The sequence below is a fragment of the Anser anser genome, assembly GCF_964211835.1.
Source record: "Anser anser genome assembly, chromosome: W".
Lineage (NCBI taxonomy): Eukaryota > Metazoa > Chordata > Aves > Anseriformes > Anatidae > Anser > Anser anser.
This window is the reverse complement of record NC_139731.1, coordinates 7844333-7858724: the sequence shown is the minus strand read 5'-3', so window position 1 is coordinate 7858724 and position 14392 is coordinate 7844333. Positions and strand designations below refer to the sequence as shown.

At 43.9% G+C, this 14392-nt stretch overlaps 1 protein-coding gene across 10 annotated transcripts in view; it reads right to left on the bottom strand.

Annotated features, from left to right (window-relative positions):
- The window catches only part of LOC310888727 (chromodomain-helicase-DNA-binding protein 1-like), a 76000-nt gene extending 61957 nt beyond the window's left edge, over positions 1–14043 (bottom strand). For 2 of the 10 annotated variants that reach the window (XM_083815703.1, XM_083815708.1), the window contains exons 1-2: positions 12090–12639; positions 10609–10812 (exon numbers count right to left, since the gene is read on the bottom strand). In XM_083815703.1, the coding sequence (XP_083671829.1) occupies positions 10609–10661 (53 nt within the window). In that variant the 5' untranslated portion in view covers positions 10662–10812; positions 12090–12639. The other 8 variants (XM_083815701.1, XM_083815706.1, XM_083815702.1 and 5 more) reach the window with 8 other exon arrangements.
- Positions 14044–14392: the final 349 nt, after the last annotated feature.

The following is a 14392-nucleotide window of genomic DNA, read 5'->3' as shown; positions in this document are numbered from 1 at the left end:
GGCCAAAATAAGGGTCTGATGAAAATTCAGACTTGAAATTTGTATGTAAACAATAAGGTTCCATTTTCGGAGGAGGAATCAAGTTATGCTCCCTCTAATCCTAATATTGCACCGGAGGCAGCGGCAGGTGCTCCAGAAGGGGAGACAGGGACTGCAGTTGATGCTGTCCCTGGAGAAGTCATGCCGGGGAGTGCTGAGTGGCAGGAGCAGAGGCGGGGGGGGGGGGGGGGGGGGCCGGGGGGGCCATCTGCCATCGTGAATAAAACAGCTTCACAGAAGATCCTGTCTGAAGAAAATTATTTGAGATTTTTTGAGATTTTGAGATTTCTCACGAAAGTACACCATGTAGATGCTCACATGCCCAAGAGTCAGGCCATTGAAGAACATCAAAACAACCAGCAGGTGGATCAGGCTGCTAAGATTGAAGTGGCTCAGGTGGACCTGGACTGGCAACATAAGGGTGAATTATTTATAGCGCGATGGGCCCATGACACCTCGGGCCATCGAGGAAGAAATGCAACACATAAGTAGGCTTGTGATCGAGGGGTGGACCTGACCATGGACACTATAGCACAGGTTATTCATGACTGTGAAACATGTGCTGCAATCAAGCAAGCCAAAAGGTCAAAGCCTCTTTGGTATGGAGGCCTGGCACTGATTACATCACACTCCCTCAAACTCGCAATGGCAAGCACCACATACTTACAATGGTGAAAGCAACCACCGGATGGCTGGAAACGTATCCCATGCCCCACGCCACCACCCGGAACACTATCCTGGGCCCTGAAAAGCAAGTCTTATGGCAACATTTAACCCCGGAAAGAACTGTTGGTGAGATCGAGGTCCAGCAGAGCAGCTCTCCTCATCTGCCCCTCTACCATTTGTAAAAGGAAGTTATCATCAATCCATTCCATGAACTTCTTTGATTGCTTATGCCCTGCTGTGTTGTCCCTCCAACAGATGTCAGGATGTTTGAAGTCCCCCCGCAAGGACCAGTGCTTGTGAAGGTGAGACTGCTCCTACCTGTCTGTAGAGGGCCTCATCCGCTTGGTGTTCCTGGTCAGGTGTCCTATAGTAGACCCCCACTATAATGTTACCTAATCCATTCCTCCCTTTAATCCTAAACCATAAACTCTCAGTTTACTACTCATCCATCCTGAGACAGAGCTCCATGCACTCCAGCTACTCTCTCACATAGAGGGCAACTCCCTCTCCTCATTCTCCCCAGCCTGTCCTTCCTAAAGGGAAGGTATCCTTCCATTGCAACACTTCAGTCATGAGAACCATCCTACCATGTCTCCATGATCTCAGCAAGATCATAGCCCTGCAACTGCACACAGATTTCTAGCTCGTCATGTTTATTTCCCTTACCACATGTATTAGTGTACAGGCACTTAAGAGGGGAACTACAGCATATTTGTTTCCTAGAAAGGTTTGGGGAGATTTTTATATAATAGTTCCTTGTAGGCATTTCTGTGCTAACCTACAAGTGCTGGAGGTGACTCCGCTTAAGCCCCCTTTTGTGATCCCTCCGTCACATTACCCCATGCACTCTGTTTAGTAACCCCGTCCATCGCTCCCTCACAGGGCTGCTGGTAACCCTCTCCCTCCCCTGTCATTACTAGTTTAAAGTCCTCCTCATGAGGTCAGCCATCCTACTGGCAAATAGGATACCTCAGTTTTTGTTCCTCTTAGTGAGGTGGATCCCATCTATCCCAAGCAGCTGCTGATCTTCAAAAGGGGTTCCATGTTCAAAGAACCAAACCCCTGTCACTGACACCAGTTCCAAAGCCAATTATTCATAAAAACATTGGATCATAGAATGGCTAGGGTTGGAAGGGACCTTAAAGATCATCTAGTTCCAACACCCCTGCCATAGCCAGCAATGTCACCTGATAGACCAGGTTGCTCAGGGCCTCATCTAACCTGGTCTTGAACACCTCCAGGGATGGGCATCCACAACTTCTCTGGGCAACCTGTTCCAGTGCCTCACCACCCTCTGAGTGAAGAATTTCCTCCTAACCTCTAATCTGAATCTCCCGTCTTTTAGTTTAAAACCGTTCCCCCTTGTCCTGTCATTATCTGATTGAGCAAAGAGTCACTCTCCATCATTTTTTTTATTTTTTTATTTTTTAAGTCCCCTTTAAGTACTGAAAAGTCATAATGAGGTCACCCCAAGCCGCCTTTTCTCCAGGCTGAACAGCCTCAGCTCTCAGCCTTTCTTCATAGGAGAGGTGCTCCAGCCCCTTGATCATCTTCGTGGCCCTCCTCTGGACCCGTGCTAATAGGTCCACATCCTTCTTGTGCTGGGGGCCCCAGACCTGGATACAGTACTTCAAGTGGGGCCTCACCAGGACAGAGTAGATGGGGACAATCACCTCCCTCAACCTGCTGGCCACTCCTCTGTTGATGCAGCCCAGGATGCAGTTGGCCTTCCGGGCTGCCAACGCACACAGCTTGTGTCAAGCTTTTCATCCACTAGAACTCCCAATTCCTTCTCTGCAGGGCTGCTCTCAATGAGTTCTCCAGCCAGTCTGTACTCCTGTCTGGGATTGCCCTGACCAGGTGCAGCACCTTGCACTTGGACTTGTTGAACCTCATTCGGTTCACGTGAGTCCGCTTCTCAAGCTTGTTCAGGTCCCTTTGAATGGCATCCCTTCCTTCTTTGATATCAACTGCACCACTCAGCTTGGTGTCATCTGCAAGCTTGCTGAGGGTGCACTCAATCCCATTGTCTATGTTACTGATAAAGATTAAACAATTCCAATCCCAGGACAGACCTCTGAGGTACATCACTCATCACTGGCCTCCACCTGGACACAGAGCCACTGACCACTGCTCTCTGGGTGAGACCTTCAAGCCAAGTCCTTATCCACTGAATGGTCCAGCCATCAAGTCCATCTCTCCAATTTGGAGATCAGGATGTCATGTGGGACCATGTCAAAGGCCTTACAGAAGTCCAAGTAGATGACATCAGTCAGTTTTCCCTTGTCAACTGATGCATCATAGAAGACCACCAGGTTGGTCAGGCATAATTTACCCTTCGTGAAGCCATGCTGGCTGTCTTGGATCACCCCTTTGTCTTGCATGTGCCTTGACATTTCTTCCAGGAGGGCCTGTTCCATGATCTTGCCAGGCACAGAGGTGAGGCTCACCGGTTTGTAGTTCCCCAGGTCCTCCTTTCTACCCTTTTTTAAATTATTGATTTGTACTATCAGTGGCCTCCTTCTCATACCTTCCCCCCCCCCCCCAGCAGTACTAAGGAGAACAATACATGCTTTAAAAAGCTTCGAATTTACTGATAAAAAAGTACCTATTGGAGTTCAAGCACAGAAGACTAGTACATACTGCATAGAGCTTACTTCAACTCGTCACCCAAAGCAATGCAGATGCGTGCAGCAGATACATGCAACTACACTAAACTTTCTGCCTGTTCACTCTCATGTGTGCCACATTCCCAGAGATCTTTATGTAACTACAGCACACAAAAAATAGACAAGATTAATAATAGCTGTGACTTCATTTTTACTGAAGCTTAGAAAAACTTGCTTATTCAATGGCTAAAGGATGACCAGCTATGGGTGGCTCTGAGGACTACCAGCACACATTTAATATCATGTGTTCTTACTGCAAAGAATCTGTTTCTACCCTAAGCTTCAGTAGAATTTAGGCTTGGAGGCATAACCCCTACAAAGGCAGTATTATAATCCCAAAATCAGAAGTTTGTATTCACAGAGGACGTAGGAAGCAGAGCAGTATATGAGCACATTTTACATTGAAGATACACTACAGATTGCTGAGACTGCACAAGCAGCACTGCATGACGTGCAGTACTTAAAACCCCAATATCCGCAATAATCTCTTTATCAAAGGACTTTCCTCTAAGAAATTAGGAATCCAAGACAAAACACACACTCTACAGGAAATGCTACAGGGTACTCAGTTTTCAGCATAAAACAAACCCACCTTTTTCCAACCATCAGAGAGAACATATACATTTTTCTTTCTACCACTGAGATCACTGCAGTCTAAGAACTAGAATAGAACAAGTTTATGCCCAGGCAAACCACTAGCTGTCACATATTTCCAGGTGCAGACTGTGTCCTTGTTTTATCTTCAAAGTAGTTATCTTTTTCTTAATTCCTAATAACAATCTTCTTTCACAAAGTATAAAGCTGATTTGTCAGCATTTCAAGCTATGACATTCAACTTTGTAAGATCTTTTTTTAAAAAAACAACTTAATACTAGCATCTTGCAATTTCAAATTATTTTACAGTAACATAGGTGTCATGAAAAGTCTTAAGAACAAGGTACTCAGTTTAGTCACACTCTCTGCTCTCTCTCAGATTATTTTTTCTTAAGTCTAGGGGAAATACATATATACACACACCCCTCCATCCATACACACACACGCACATATAAAATGGAAAACTTATTCCCTAACCAAGCTATTTGAACATTGCAGCAATTACAAGAAAACTTTGTAACAGCACCACAAAAACAAACAATTACTGTCTATCAAAACTACTTACCTATTCAAACAGAAGTTGAATGGAAATTTTCAGCCTAAGATTCATTTTTTTTTAATTATCTTTAAAAGGTAACTACCTATATATTAGAATGAACAAATGAAAGAAAAAGGTTTTTTTTTTTTGCTTTACTCTTATTAACCTCTCATAAGAAACAGTTTCAGATTGGCATCAGTCAGACTACCAATTTGCATCATCAACTTCTGAAATAAAGTAATGTTTTATTTGTTTTTGAAATAATGTAAGAAAGCAGCAATGATAAAAAAAAGCACAGACCTATCTAATTTTCTAAAACCAAAAAAGTCTCCAAAATATGCCAAGACTTGCTTGGAACAAAAAAAAAAAAGTGTTATCTAAAGAGAAGAATAAAAAAAAAAAAAATCCCATCCCCACCCCACCCCCCAAAACAGAAAAAGAAGTTTGTCTGCAGGATTCTAGTCATGTATCTTAAGCAGTATCCAAAAGAAAAACTAGGGTTTTGGAAATTACATCTTACTGAAGAACTACTGTAGTAAGTTTTCAATTTCAAATTCTTTTCAACACAGCTACTAGCAATTTGATACACCATGTCAATTCACTATCCACCCATCCTTTTCTGGCACTTGGCGTTTGTGGATGCAACTTCACTGGGATGTATCTTTACTTGGCCTTTTTCTTTTTTTTTTTCCCCTTTGGTTCACTTGACTAGTGCCGACCTAGTAAAAATTTAACAAGGAGTCATTACTTCTCAGTATAACCTAAGAATGGCCCAGATTCACCTTGCCTCAGGACTCAAATATAACCAACCTTTTAGCTAATATATTCATGAAAGAAAACCAGAATCCTCCACCCACAGTCTCCCCCCATTTTACTGCAAACACAAAACAACTGGAACACTAAGTAGTAAAAAACAAACAAGAAGACACTTTTTCCCCTAACGCAGACACATTAAGCAAGCTTTAGTTATTAAAAATGCATACAAGCCTCTAAACCCTGTCAGGGAATTATCTATAAGACTCTACCACATGAGCAATGTATTGGGTTTATACAGCAAGATTTTCGTAGCGTGGGGCTGCAGGGGTGGACTCTGTAAGAAGAGTCCAGAAGCTGCCCAATGTTACATAAGGGCCAGTTTCAGATGGCTCCAAAAGGGACCCGCTGCTAGCCAGAGCCGAGCCAGTAAGCAATGCTATTTGTGCCTCTGTGAGAGCAAATTTAAGAAAGGAAAAAAAAATGATGCAACACAGCAGCTGGGAGAATGAGGAGTGAGAAACAGCCTTACAGACACCAAGGCCAGTGAAGGAGGAGGGGGAGAGGTGCTCCAGGCACCGGAGCTGAAGTTCCCCTGCGGCCTGTGGAGAGGACCATGGTGGAGCAGGTTGTCCCCCTGCAGCCCATGGGCACCATGGCAGAGCAGATCTCCACACTGCAGCCCATGGAGGAGCCCACAGGGGAGCATGTGGATCTGACCTGAAGGAGGCTGTGGCCTATGGAGAACCCCCTCCAGAGCAGACTCCGGACCAGACCTATAGTCCATGGAAAGGAGCCCATGCAGGAGCAGGTGATCTGGTAGAAGCTGCCACCCGTGGGGAAGGGACCCCACACTGGAGCAGGGGAATAGAGTGACCATGAAGGACCAATGGAGACAAGGTGTTACGGACTGACCACAACCCCCATTTCCCATTCCCCTGCATTGCTTGGGGGGAGGACATAGAAGAGGGTTGTTTGGAGGAAGTTGTTTTTAGTTTCTCACTGCTCTAGCTTGTTAGTAATAGGTAATAAATTACCTTAATCGCCCTATGCTGAGTCTGTTTTGCCTGTGGCGATAATTGAGTGATCTCTCTGTCCTTATCTCAATCCTTGAGCCCTTTCCATCATGTTTTCTCCCCTTTCCCTTCAAGAAGCGGAAGTAAGAGAGCGGTTGTGGTGAAGTTCAGATGCCCATTTGGGTAAAACCACCACAGATTTAATTCAGATTAAACCTTAATAATTTAGATGCTAACCCTTCAATCACCCTGATAACTGTTGGAGGGACAGCACAGCAGGGCATAGGCAATCCAAGAGGTTCCTGGAATGCATTGATGATAACTTCCTTCTCCAAGTGATAGAGGAGCCAACAAGGAGAGGTGCTATGCTGCACCTCATTCTCACCAACAAGGAGATGCTGGTGGAGAATGTGAAACTCAAGGGCAGCCTTGGCTGCAGTGACCATGAAGTGGTGGAGTTCAATACCCTTAAGGCAGAGAGAGAGGGTGCACAGCAAGCTTGCTACCCTGGACTTTGGCCTCTTCAGGGATCCGCTTGGTAGAATCCCATGGAATAATGCCCTGGGGGGAAGAGGGGCCCAAGAAAGCTGGTTAATATTCAAGGATCACCTCCTCTAAGCTCAAGAGTGACGCATCCCAACATTTGGGAGTTGGAAAAATTCAGCAGGAATCCCAAAGCCAAACTAGAGTCCACATGCACAATGAAAGCTGTATCATCAATTTAGAATTTCTTCTTTTAACAGAAAAAGGTTCTAGACAAATACTTGTGGGGTTTTTTTTGATTAATATTCTGTCTAAACTGTAAGATGAAGAGAAGCGATGTGGTTTTTTTTTTTTAAACTTAGACCAAAATATCTGATAATGCTTAATTCCATGACAAATTTTCTTGGTAAAAATCACAACTTGCTAATCAAAGAGAAGACTATTACTAACAAAAGCAAAGAGCTTGCTTCATCCACTAGCCCTTCACATGAAGTTCTATGTACAGTTTCCTTTACCTTTCAGGTATTTTTTCTGATCTCAGGAGTCTTCTGCATTAAAATATATGGATATATCCATACTTTAAGGTATATACTCTTGTGGTGGTGGGTTAAGCTTGGCTGTCTGCCAGACCTCCACCCAGCCACTCTCTTACTCCCCCCTCCTCAACAGGGAAGGGTGAGAAAATAAGATGGAAGAGCTTGTGGGTCAAGATACAGACACAGAGATCACTTACCAATCACCGTCATGAGCAAAACAGACTCAACTTGGTGAAAACGAATGTAATTTACTGCCAATTAAAATTTGAGTAGGATAGTGAGAAACCAAGAAAAATGGTTCCATTGCCAAGCCAGCTGGGACTGACTTTGTCCAGCACAGGGACAGCCCTGGTCTCTTCTCAGAGGCCACCCCAGCAGCACCCTGCTACCAACACCTTGCCACATAAACACAACACAATTCTCTATACATGCACACTTTTTTCCTCTATATACATGCACAGTTTTTAATTTTTATTATTATTTCCTATCAGACATCTACCAAAAAGAAACCAATAGATGAGAATACTTCTGTAAGTATGCTCGCAGAATCACTGTTTTCTTGAAAGCAGGATCCTAGAGTAGTGGCTTTCAATTTATCTTTTTAATCTTCTGTGGAAGATATGAGTTTATACAGCAAATTCAAGCCTGCTAACAAAGAGCTGGTTTTACTTAACTGTCTTTTGTGGTCCACAGACTATTAAATCAACAAAGCAAATTAAATCCACAGAAATTACTGCATTGTATTAACATCAGCTTTCAAGAATGTAAATAATGATAAGGATATTTGGTGCATGAAGCCACTTTCTGCTTACTAAAAAAAGGAAGTACAATGCACCCCAGCCAGCTACTTTCTAGATGGGGTGTACTGAGCATACTCCTTTTTACCTACAGAGTAGGTCTGCTCAAGTGCTTCATGTCTTGTTCTACAGGAAACATAGTAGAATCAAAGAGATGGGAAGTCAGGTTGCTATTCAATTGGCAACGTTTCACTTCTGCATTCCCTGTTCTTATTACTAGGTAACTAATATGTATTTACTCCTATTCAAGTTTGCAACAGAATGCTTTCAAGAACATACACAAAAACACTTTGCTTAACTTTAAAAGTTTCTTGGAGTATTGCTATCAAGTTTTCTGCTTATATTTACTTGCTATCCAGATGAACGTTATCTGTGATATTTCACCTAGAACTACTAAAAACAATCAAAAACAATGATTTATAATAAAGAAAAAGCTGGAGTAGATTCACTGTAATTATTACACAAATTCTAGCAGCAAGATTAGTTTAGTATTTATGTCAGTCCACAATCTTCATCGTGCTTGGTACTAACACATTTATAGCTTCAGAGGTTGCTGACATGGCCAAGGAAAGTCCAAACAGTGCAACAATTACTCAACTGTGAAAATACAACAGATTCACTTCTACTTGTAGCAAAACAAAACTTCAGGCTCAGCATCTGCAGCAATGGAAAGATTTCTGGTCATCTACCAAACAGATGAAGAGATTCAAGAGTGGAAAGAAACACAGGAGCATGGCAAATTGGCCATTTCTTTCCCACATGCTTCAAAAATGCCTTTTCACTGCCAGTCACAGGGAATGGAAGACAGCTACAGTTCCTTACCACAGTGCTGACCGTTTATATAAAATCTAAGGTTTCCAATTAGCCCCTTCTCTAGCCCTCCTATTGCTGAGGATATTACAAGCTTTCCACAACTTCTGCAATTCATTATAAGAGTTTCTTTAAAACAATGTAAACTCCTTTTGTAATAATTATTTTAATAATGTAAATAGGCTCGACAGAAAAAGGCTCAATTCTTTAAAACAGGAAATTTCACTCTTCATGTACGGAGTTTCCTGATTGCGAACAGTAAACATGCAAATATGCTTTCTGAGATCTGCCTGTGAATTCAGTAGGCTACAGGGTTAATGATTAATAAAAAACTAGGGAAAAAGTTTTAACATTTACTTTTTTAAGCTTTAAAATAGCTCAACAGCACATTTAAAATGCAGAACAAAGTCTCACTTCACCAGCAACTATCAAGTTTCAAGTAATTTGCTGATATTTACTTTTAATAAAGTTGTTCAGGAAACTTTAATGATATTTAGTTGGTTTAGTCTTATGAGAATTGCTACAGCTTTTAAATAACTTTGATATACCGGTATTTTTATATCAAAGTGGTCATAGCTTGATATGAAGTAATTTTCCTACATTATTTTTAGCTAGGTGGCTTTTTTCAAGTAGTAAAAACCTTCATAAATACAAGGTCAACAGAGTTGTCCCCAAAAAATTAATGTTTGTTGAAGGTCTTATTTATAATTCTCTAAAAGTTCAGAAGATTAGCTTTATTCACACTATTTTATTTTGTTCGTATTTCTCTACTCAACTGACAAAGCTTTTTTTGTTTATTTATTTTATATAACTGGGAATGTTTTGCCACTTACTAGAAACAAACATTTGTTTGCTAATTAGACAAGTACCATCTTTACTGGAAGCAGAGATCTTTATTTAAAATAAATAAATTAGAGTTGACAATTTATTCACAAGATCCAAAGTTTACTATCTTTCTAGAATATTCCTAGGTATAACAAGAATATTGACATCAAAAAAAATACACAAGAGTTGTCAAAAGTTTCTTTAGTTTTACTGCTCATAAGTTTCCTAGAGATTTGCACCTAATATCAGCTAAACATTTCTCTCTTCCCCTTCTTCCCACCCCATTACTCACTATGCTACATAGTGAGTAGATTTTTTAAAGTTATTTTTTAATTAGGAAAACAGCTGGGAAAGTTGTACTTCCACTTTGGAAACCAAACAAATTTAACACTTTCCATTATACTGCTTTCACAGCTCAACAAAGAAGGAAGCCTCATAAAGTAGCACATATCAAAAACTAGAATTAACAGCTCATTGTTCCAGCTTTAGAGATAGTCCAGTTCGGGGCTTATACAGCATATACTATGCATGCATGCCCTGCACTTCATAGACATGAGTCTTATTTTAAGATTTCAATCCAATTTGTTTCAGCTTTTGACACTTAAGGCAACTTTTGAGGAAAAAAGAGTAACGGACACTGATACAGTTTTAATACTAGTTAAGTTCTATTATGTAAGGTATATCCATGATTATTACAGTTATTAAACAAAGCTATATGAAACTAACAAGCAGATTAAGCAGACATAAAGCATAGCCAGTCCTCCTAAATATGGCCTGCTTGCTCATTAGGAAGTTTTGGCACAAAATTAAAAGGTAAAGCAGTTCTATTAAACAAAATATAAGAGAATACATAACCAAGGACTGAAACAACAAAGTGCTTACCTTGACTCTCCACTACTGTTTCTTACACGTTCTTCATCACTGTGCCCATTCATTGTAAATATTAAGAAGTTTAAAAGATAAATAGAAGTCACTCAGGTTACAAGGTGGATGTCAAGAATCCACTTCCTGGTACTCTGTGTTTTCCAGGTGATGTGTTTACTCAACCGTTCTTTGCATGCATTCAAGTTTTTTTTCCCAAATTACCTAAAGTAATAAAGCAACATGTTGACACAATTGGAAATATTTGATGGTTACAACTGAAAGATACTGAAAATTACCTGTCCTGTCACACCAATGCTAAAAGGGTATATCTCACATTTGACACATTTTAACTGAAAAATATACTTTGTTATACTACACTGAAAAATTTAAATAACTAAGTGAAATACATGAAATGCACCGAAGAAAAGACCTTTTTTGCAGTTGGGCAAAAAACTATCAGGTCCCAACCATTATATTTTCCTTTATGCAACTTTTCATTGATTGTACTACAAGTTCTGCAGAACCACTAGCTGCAGAATAGTTGCTGGTCTGCCCACAGACCAGCTTTGAAAATGCTATTCTTTTAAGTATTTTGGGTTGAGAAGAATGGCTTACTGTGTATCTGCACTATACCAGGTGGCATGATTTTTGCGATAGTACTATCTTAAGAACAACCAGATCTAAGTTTTAAAGGAAAACAGCCTCCCCAAATGCATAAATATAAACTACGGATATTAATGCTCTGCTAAGATCTGAAAAGTGAAATTATTTCATGCACAAAAAAATATCAGAAGCATTTCCAGACACAGACATAATGTTTACATCCAGTTGGGGGCAGAGGCTGGAAAATAAGGACTGTCCCAATTAAAAACAAAAAAGAACCAAAACAAAAAAAAAAAAAAAACACAGCTCAACTACACCAAGCCAACAAGATCCCACAGGTGGAATGACTGTCATTTCACATACACGAACATCTTCAATCAGTTCACTAGTGTCAGATACACCTACAAGAAGTTTAGACTCACTTTAAATGTAGTGCAAGTATGAACTCACTGATAATCAGCTAAAGAGCTGTGCCTCTCACTGATTTAGTGGCATGAAAGCAGTTAGTGGCTCATCTGCAGGTTGCCTGCCTCGAACTGCTCCCTTCTAACGACCCGACCCACAGCCTAAGATGGGGGTGAGGGCTGTCTCGTTCTGAGGTGGAAAAAGCCCTGTGCTCAGGCACTATTTCGGACAGAAAGGCAATTCCAGCCAGCAAACAAAGGCGATGACGGAAGAAAAATGATAGGAAGAAACCTTGTAACCCCAAAGCGGCCGCAAAGCGAAGCCAGGGCCCCAACGGCAGTGAGCCAGGCAGCTTAGTGGTTTCTCAAGAACCAGGAGCTGGCGTCCAACAGGGCCTAGCTCCCCACTATCTGTCCTCCCGCGCCCAGGGCGCAGACAAACACCTTGCTGCCTGCCTCCATGTCTGGTACTCTCGGAACCCCTGGCGATACCTATTTAGCGTCACGAAAGTCTCTCCTTGTCGCCAGCTCCCTTCTCCGCAGCGATCCTCCCCGTGCCCCGACCACGCTCTCGCGGCCTCCCGTGACCGACCGCTCCCAAGGCGTTCCCGGGAAAAGCCGAGGCCAGAACTGCATCCCTACCCCCCGTGGATTCGCTTCTAGCCCCCCGGAGACAGCACTCCGCTGGTGGCGCGACCCGCGCAGGCGCTGTTCCTGGTCAAGGCTCCCTGGCAGAGTCACCAAGGCCGCCGCAGTCCTCCATGCTCACTTCCCCCAGCGCCCCCCACGGGCGGAGAAGAGCGAAGGCCGCGCTCCCAGCCGGTTCGTCACAAGCTCCCCCCACAGGAGCCAGTGAAAAAGCCTCAATCCCAGTTAGCTGCCTCGGCTCTCACAGCTCCCTCCCCCGTCGGATAACAGCGAGCAGGCCCAGGAGCCCAGATCCGCAGTAGGTATCCAGCCCCCTGTCCTCAGTACCAGCCACCTCCCCATCCATCTTCAAAAGCCACCGCACAACTCCAGACGAGAGAAGGAAAGGAACCATGACGGACCTCTGCCTACCTACGTGCGTGTGTGTGTTCGTGCCGGCCTCCCTAGCCCGAGACAGAGCTACACTCCACGAAGAGGTTTGTGCTGCAACCTATAGCCGAAGACTGCTCCCGTGACCGCCGCAGGGCCTAGACCGCCGGCTCCTCACAGCCCTGCACAGTGGGATCGCCCGCAGCCCCCACCGATTCGAACAATAGAGCCGCCCCTCGCTCCCCCCCCCCCCCCCAAGCAGGGAGGAGCCTGGGAAAAAACAGTAAGCGCTGTGCTGTGCCGCCGCTTCTTAAGTCCTTCCGACCACCGCCATCACGCTGCCGCTCCGCTCAATCTCCTCCTCTTCCCCTCAGTCAGATGGAAATCCTGGGTGTGATGTCAGTCCTGCGCCCTGGGACAGAGCAAGGAGGAGGAGTAGCGGCTGGAAGGGGACAGCACCACCATGCTATGGCGGCAGGAAGGGCGCAAGCGGCCTCCTTGCCGCATCGGATACTGACCGAGCCGAGGGCAGCAGGTATCCGCCTGCCGCAGCAAACGGGCGCTGGGGCCGGTGTCGGTACCGGTACCGCTCCTGGTGCCTTCTGCAACTCCCATGTGAGGGGGCAGGGTGCGGTCCGGCCTGAGGGGCGCCCATGACCAGCGCAGCGTGGCAGTGAACCCAGCCTAGACCACGTTACCGTTTAGTGTAGTGTGGGCGGGGTTGTTTGTTTAAGGTTTTTCCTGTGTAAAATCAGAGACCCCTAACAAACACACATGCATTTCTTAGTCTTCCTACACAGTTAAAAGTGGCATTAGAGCATATTTAGGAAGGCTTGGCATGCAGCTGCACAGAGAACACATGCCTCCATGAGGAAGGCATCCCCCAGCTGGAGACAGTGCACTCCTTTTGATATCATACTTTAGTTGAAATGATTAATGACCAAGCTGTTTGTTTAGGTGGGTCATGTTCATTTAAAAAAATAATAATGTGTTATCGCTGGAGTCTACATGTTCACAGAGTGGCAAAAGAAAGTAGTGGCTGCTGAGTGAAAAACTGCACTCTGAGCATTACAACTCCACAGCCAAATGTGTTGGAAAGAGGAAGCAATTCACCTGCTTTCTCCTCTTTAGATTCACACATATGCAATTATGCACTATTATGCTAGGGAGGATTGTGGGGTCATGTCTGACGAGGATGTTGTACCAGGCTTGGAAATTTCTTCAGCACCCTGCAAGAGTAAAATAAGTTGAGATTAGCATGAAAACAGTTTGCTCATGAAGGAAGGAAAAGCTTGAAAGGAGAGTCCTTGTGTGGATATATCAGAGCAAGGTGGCTACAGTAGCTGTCAAATCAGTTCACGCTTGAAGAGCTGTGTTGGCCAAGAGCCAGCATCTGAGCCACAGTTGGTCAGCTAGAGACCTTGGGCCTAGGGATTATTTTATGGCTGCCCCCCCCCCCCCCCCCCCAGGGTGAGCAACACTGGGCAGCCAAGACATCCCCTCAGCGGATCTGCACGGGTTTCCTGGAGCTGCTCCTTTGGCCCACTGTTGTGGTTTAACTTGGCAGGCAGCTAAGCATCACGCAGCCATTTGCTCACACACACAGTGCGATGGGAGAGAAAATTGAAAAAGATAAAAGTGTGAGAACTTGTGGGTTGAGATAAAGGAGGGGAGGGGAGGGGAGGAGAGGAGAAGGGAGGCCAAGTGATGCACAACACAATTGTTCACCACTGGCCGACTGATGCCTAGCCAATCCCTGAGCAACAGCAGCTCCCCCG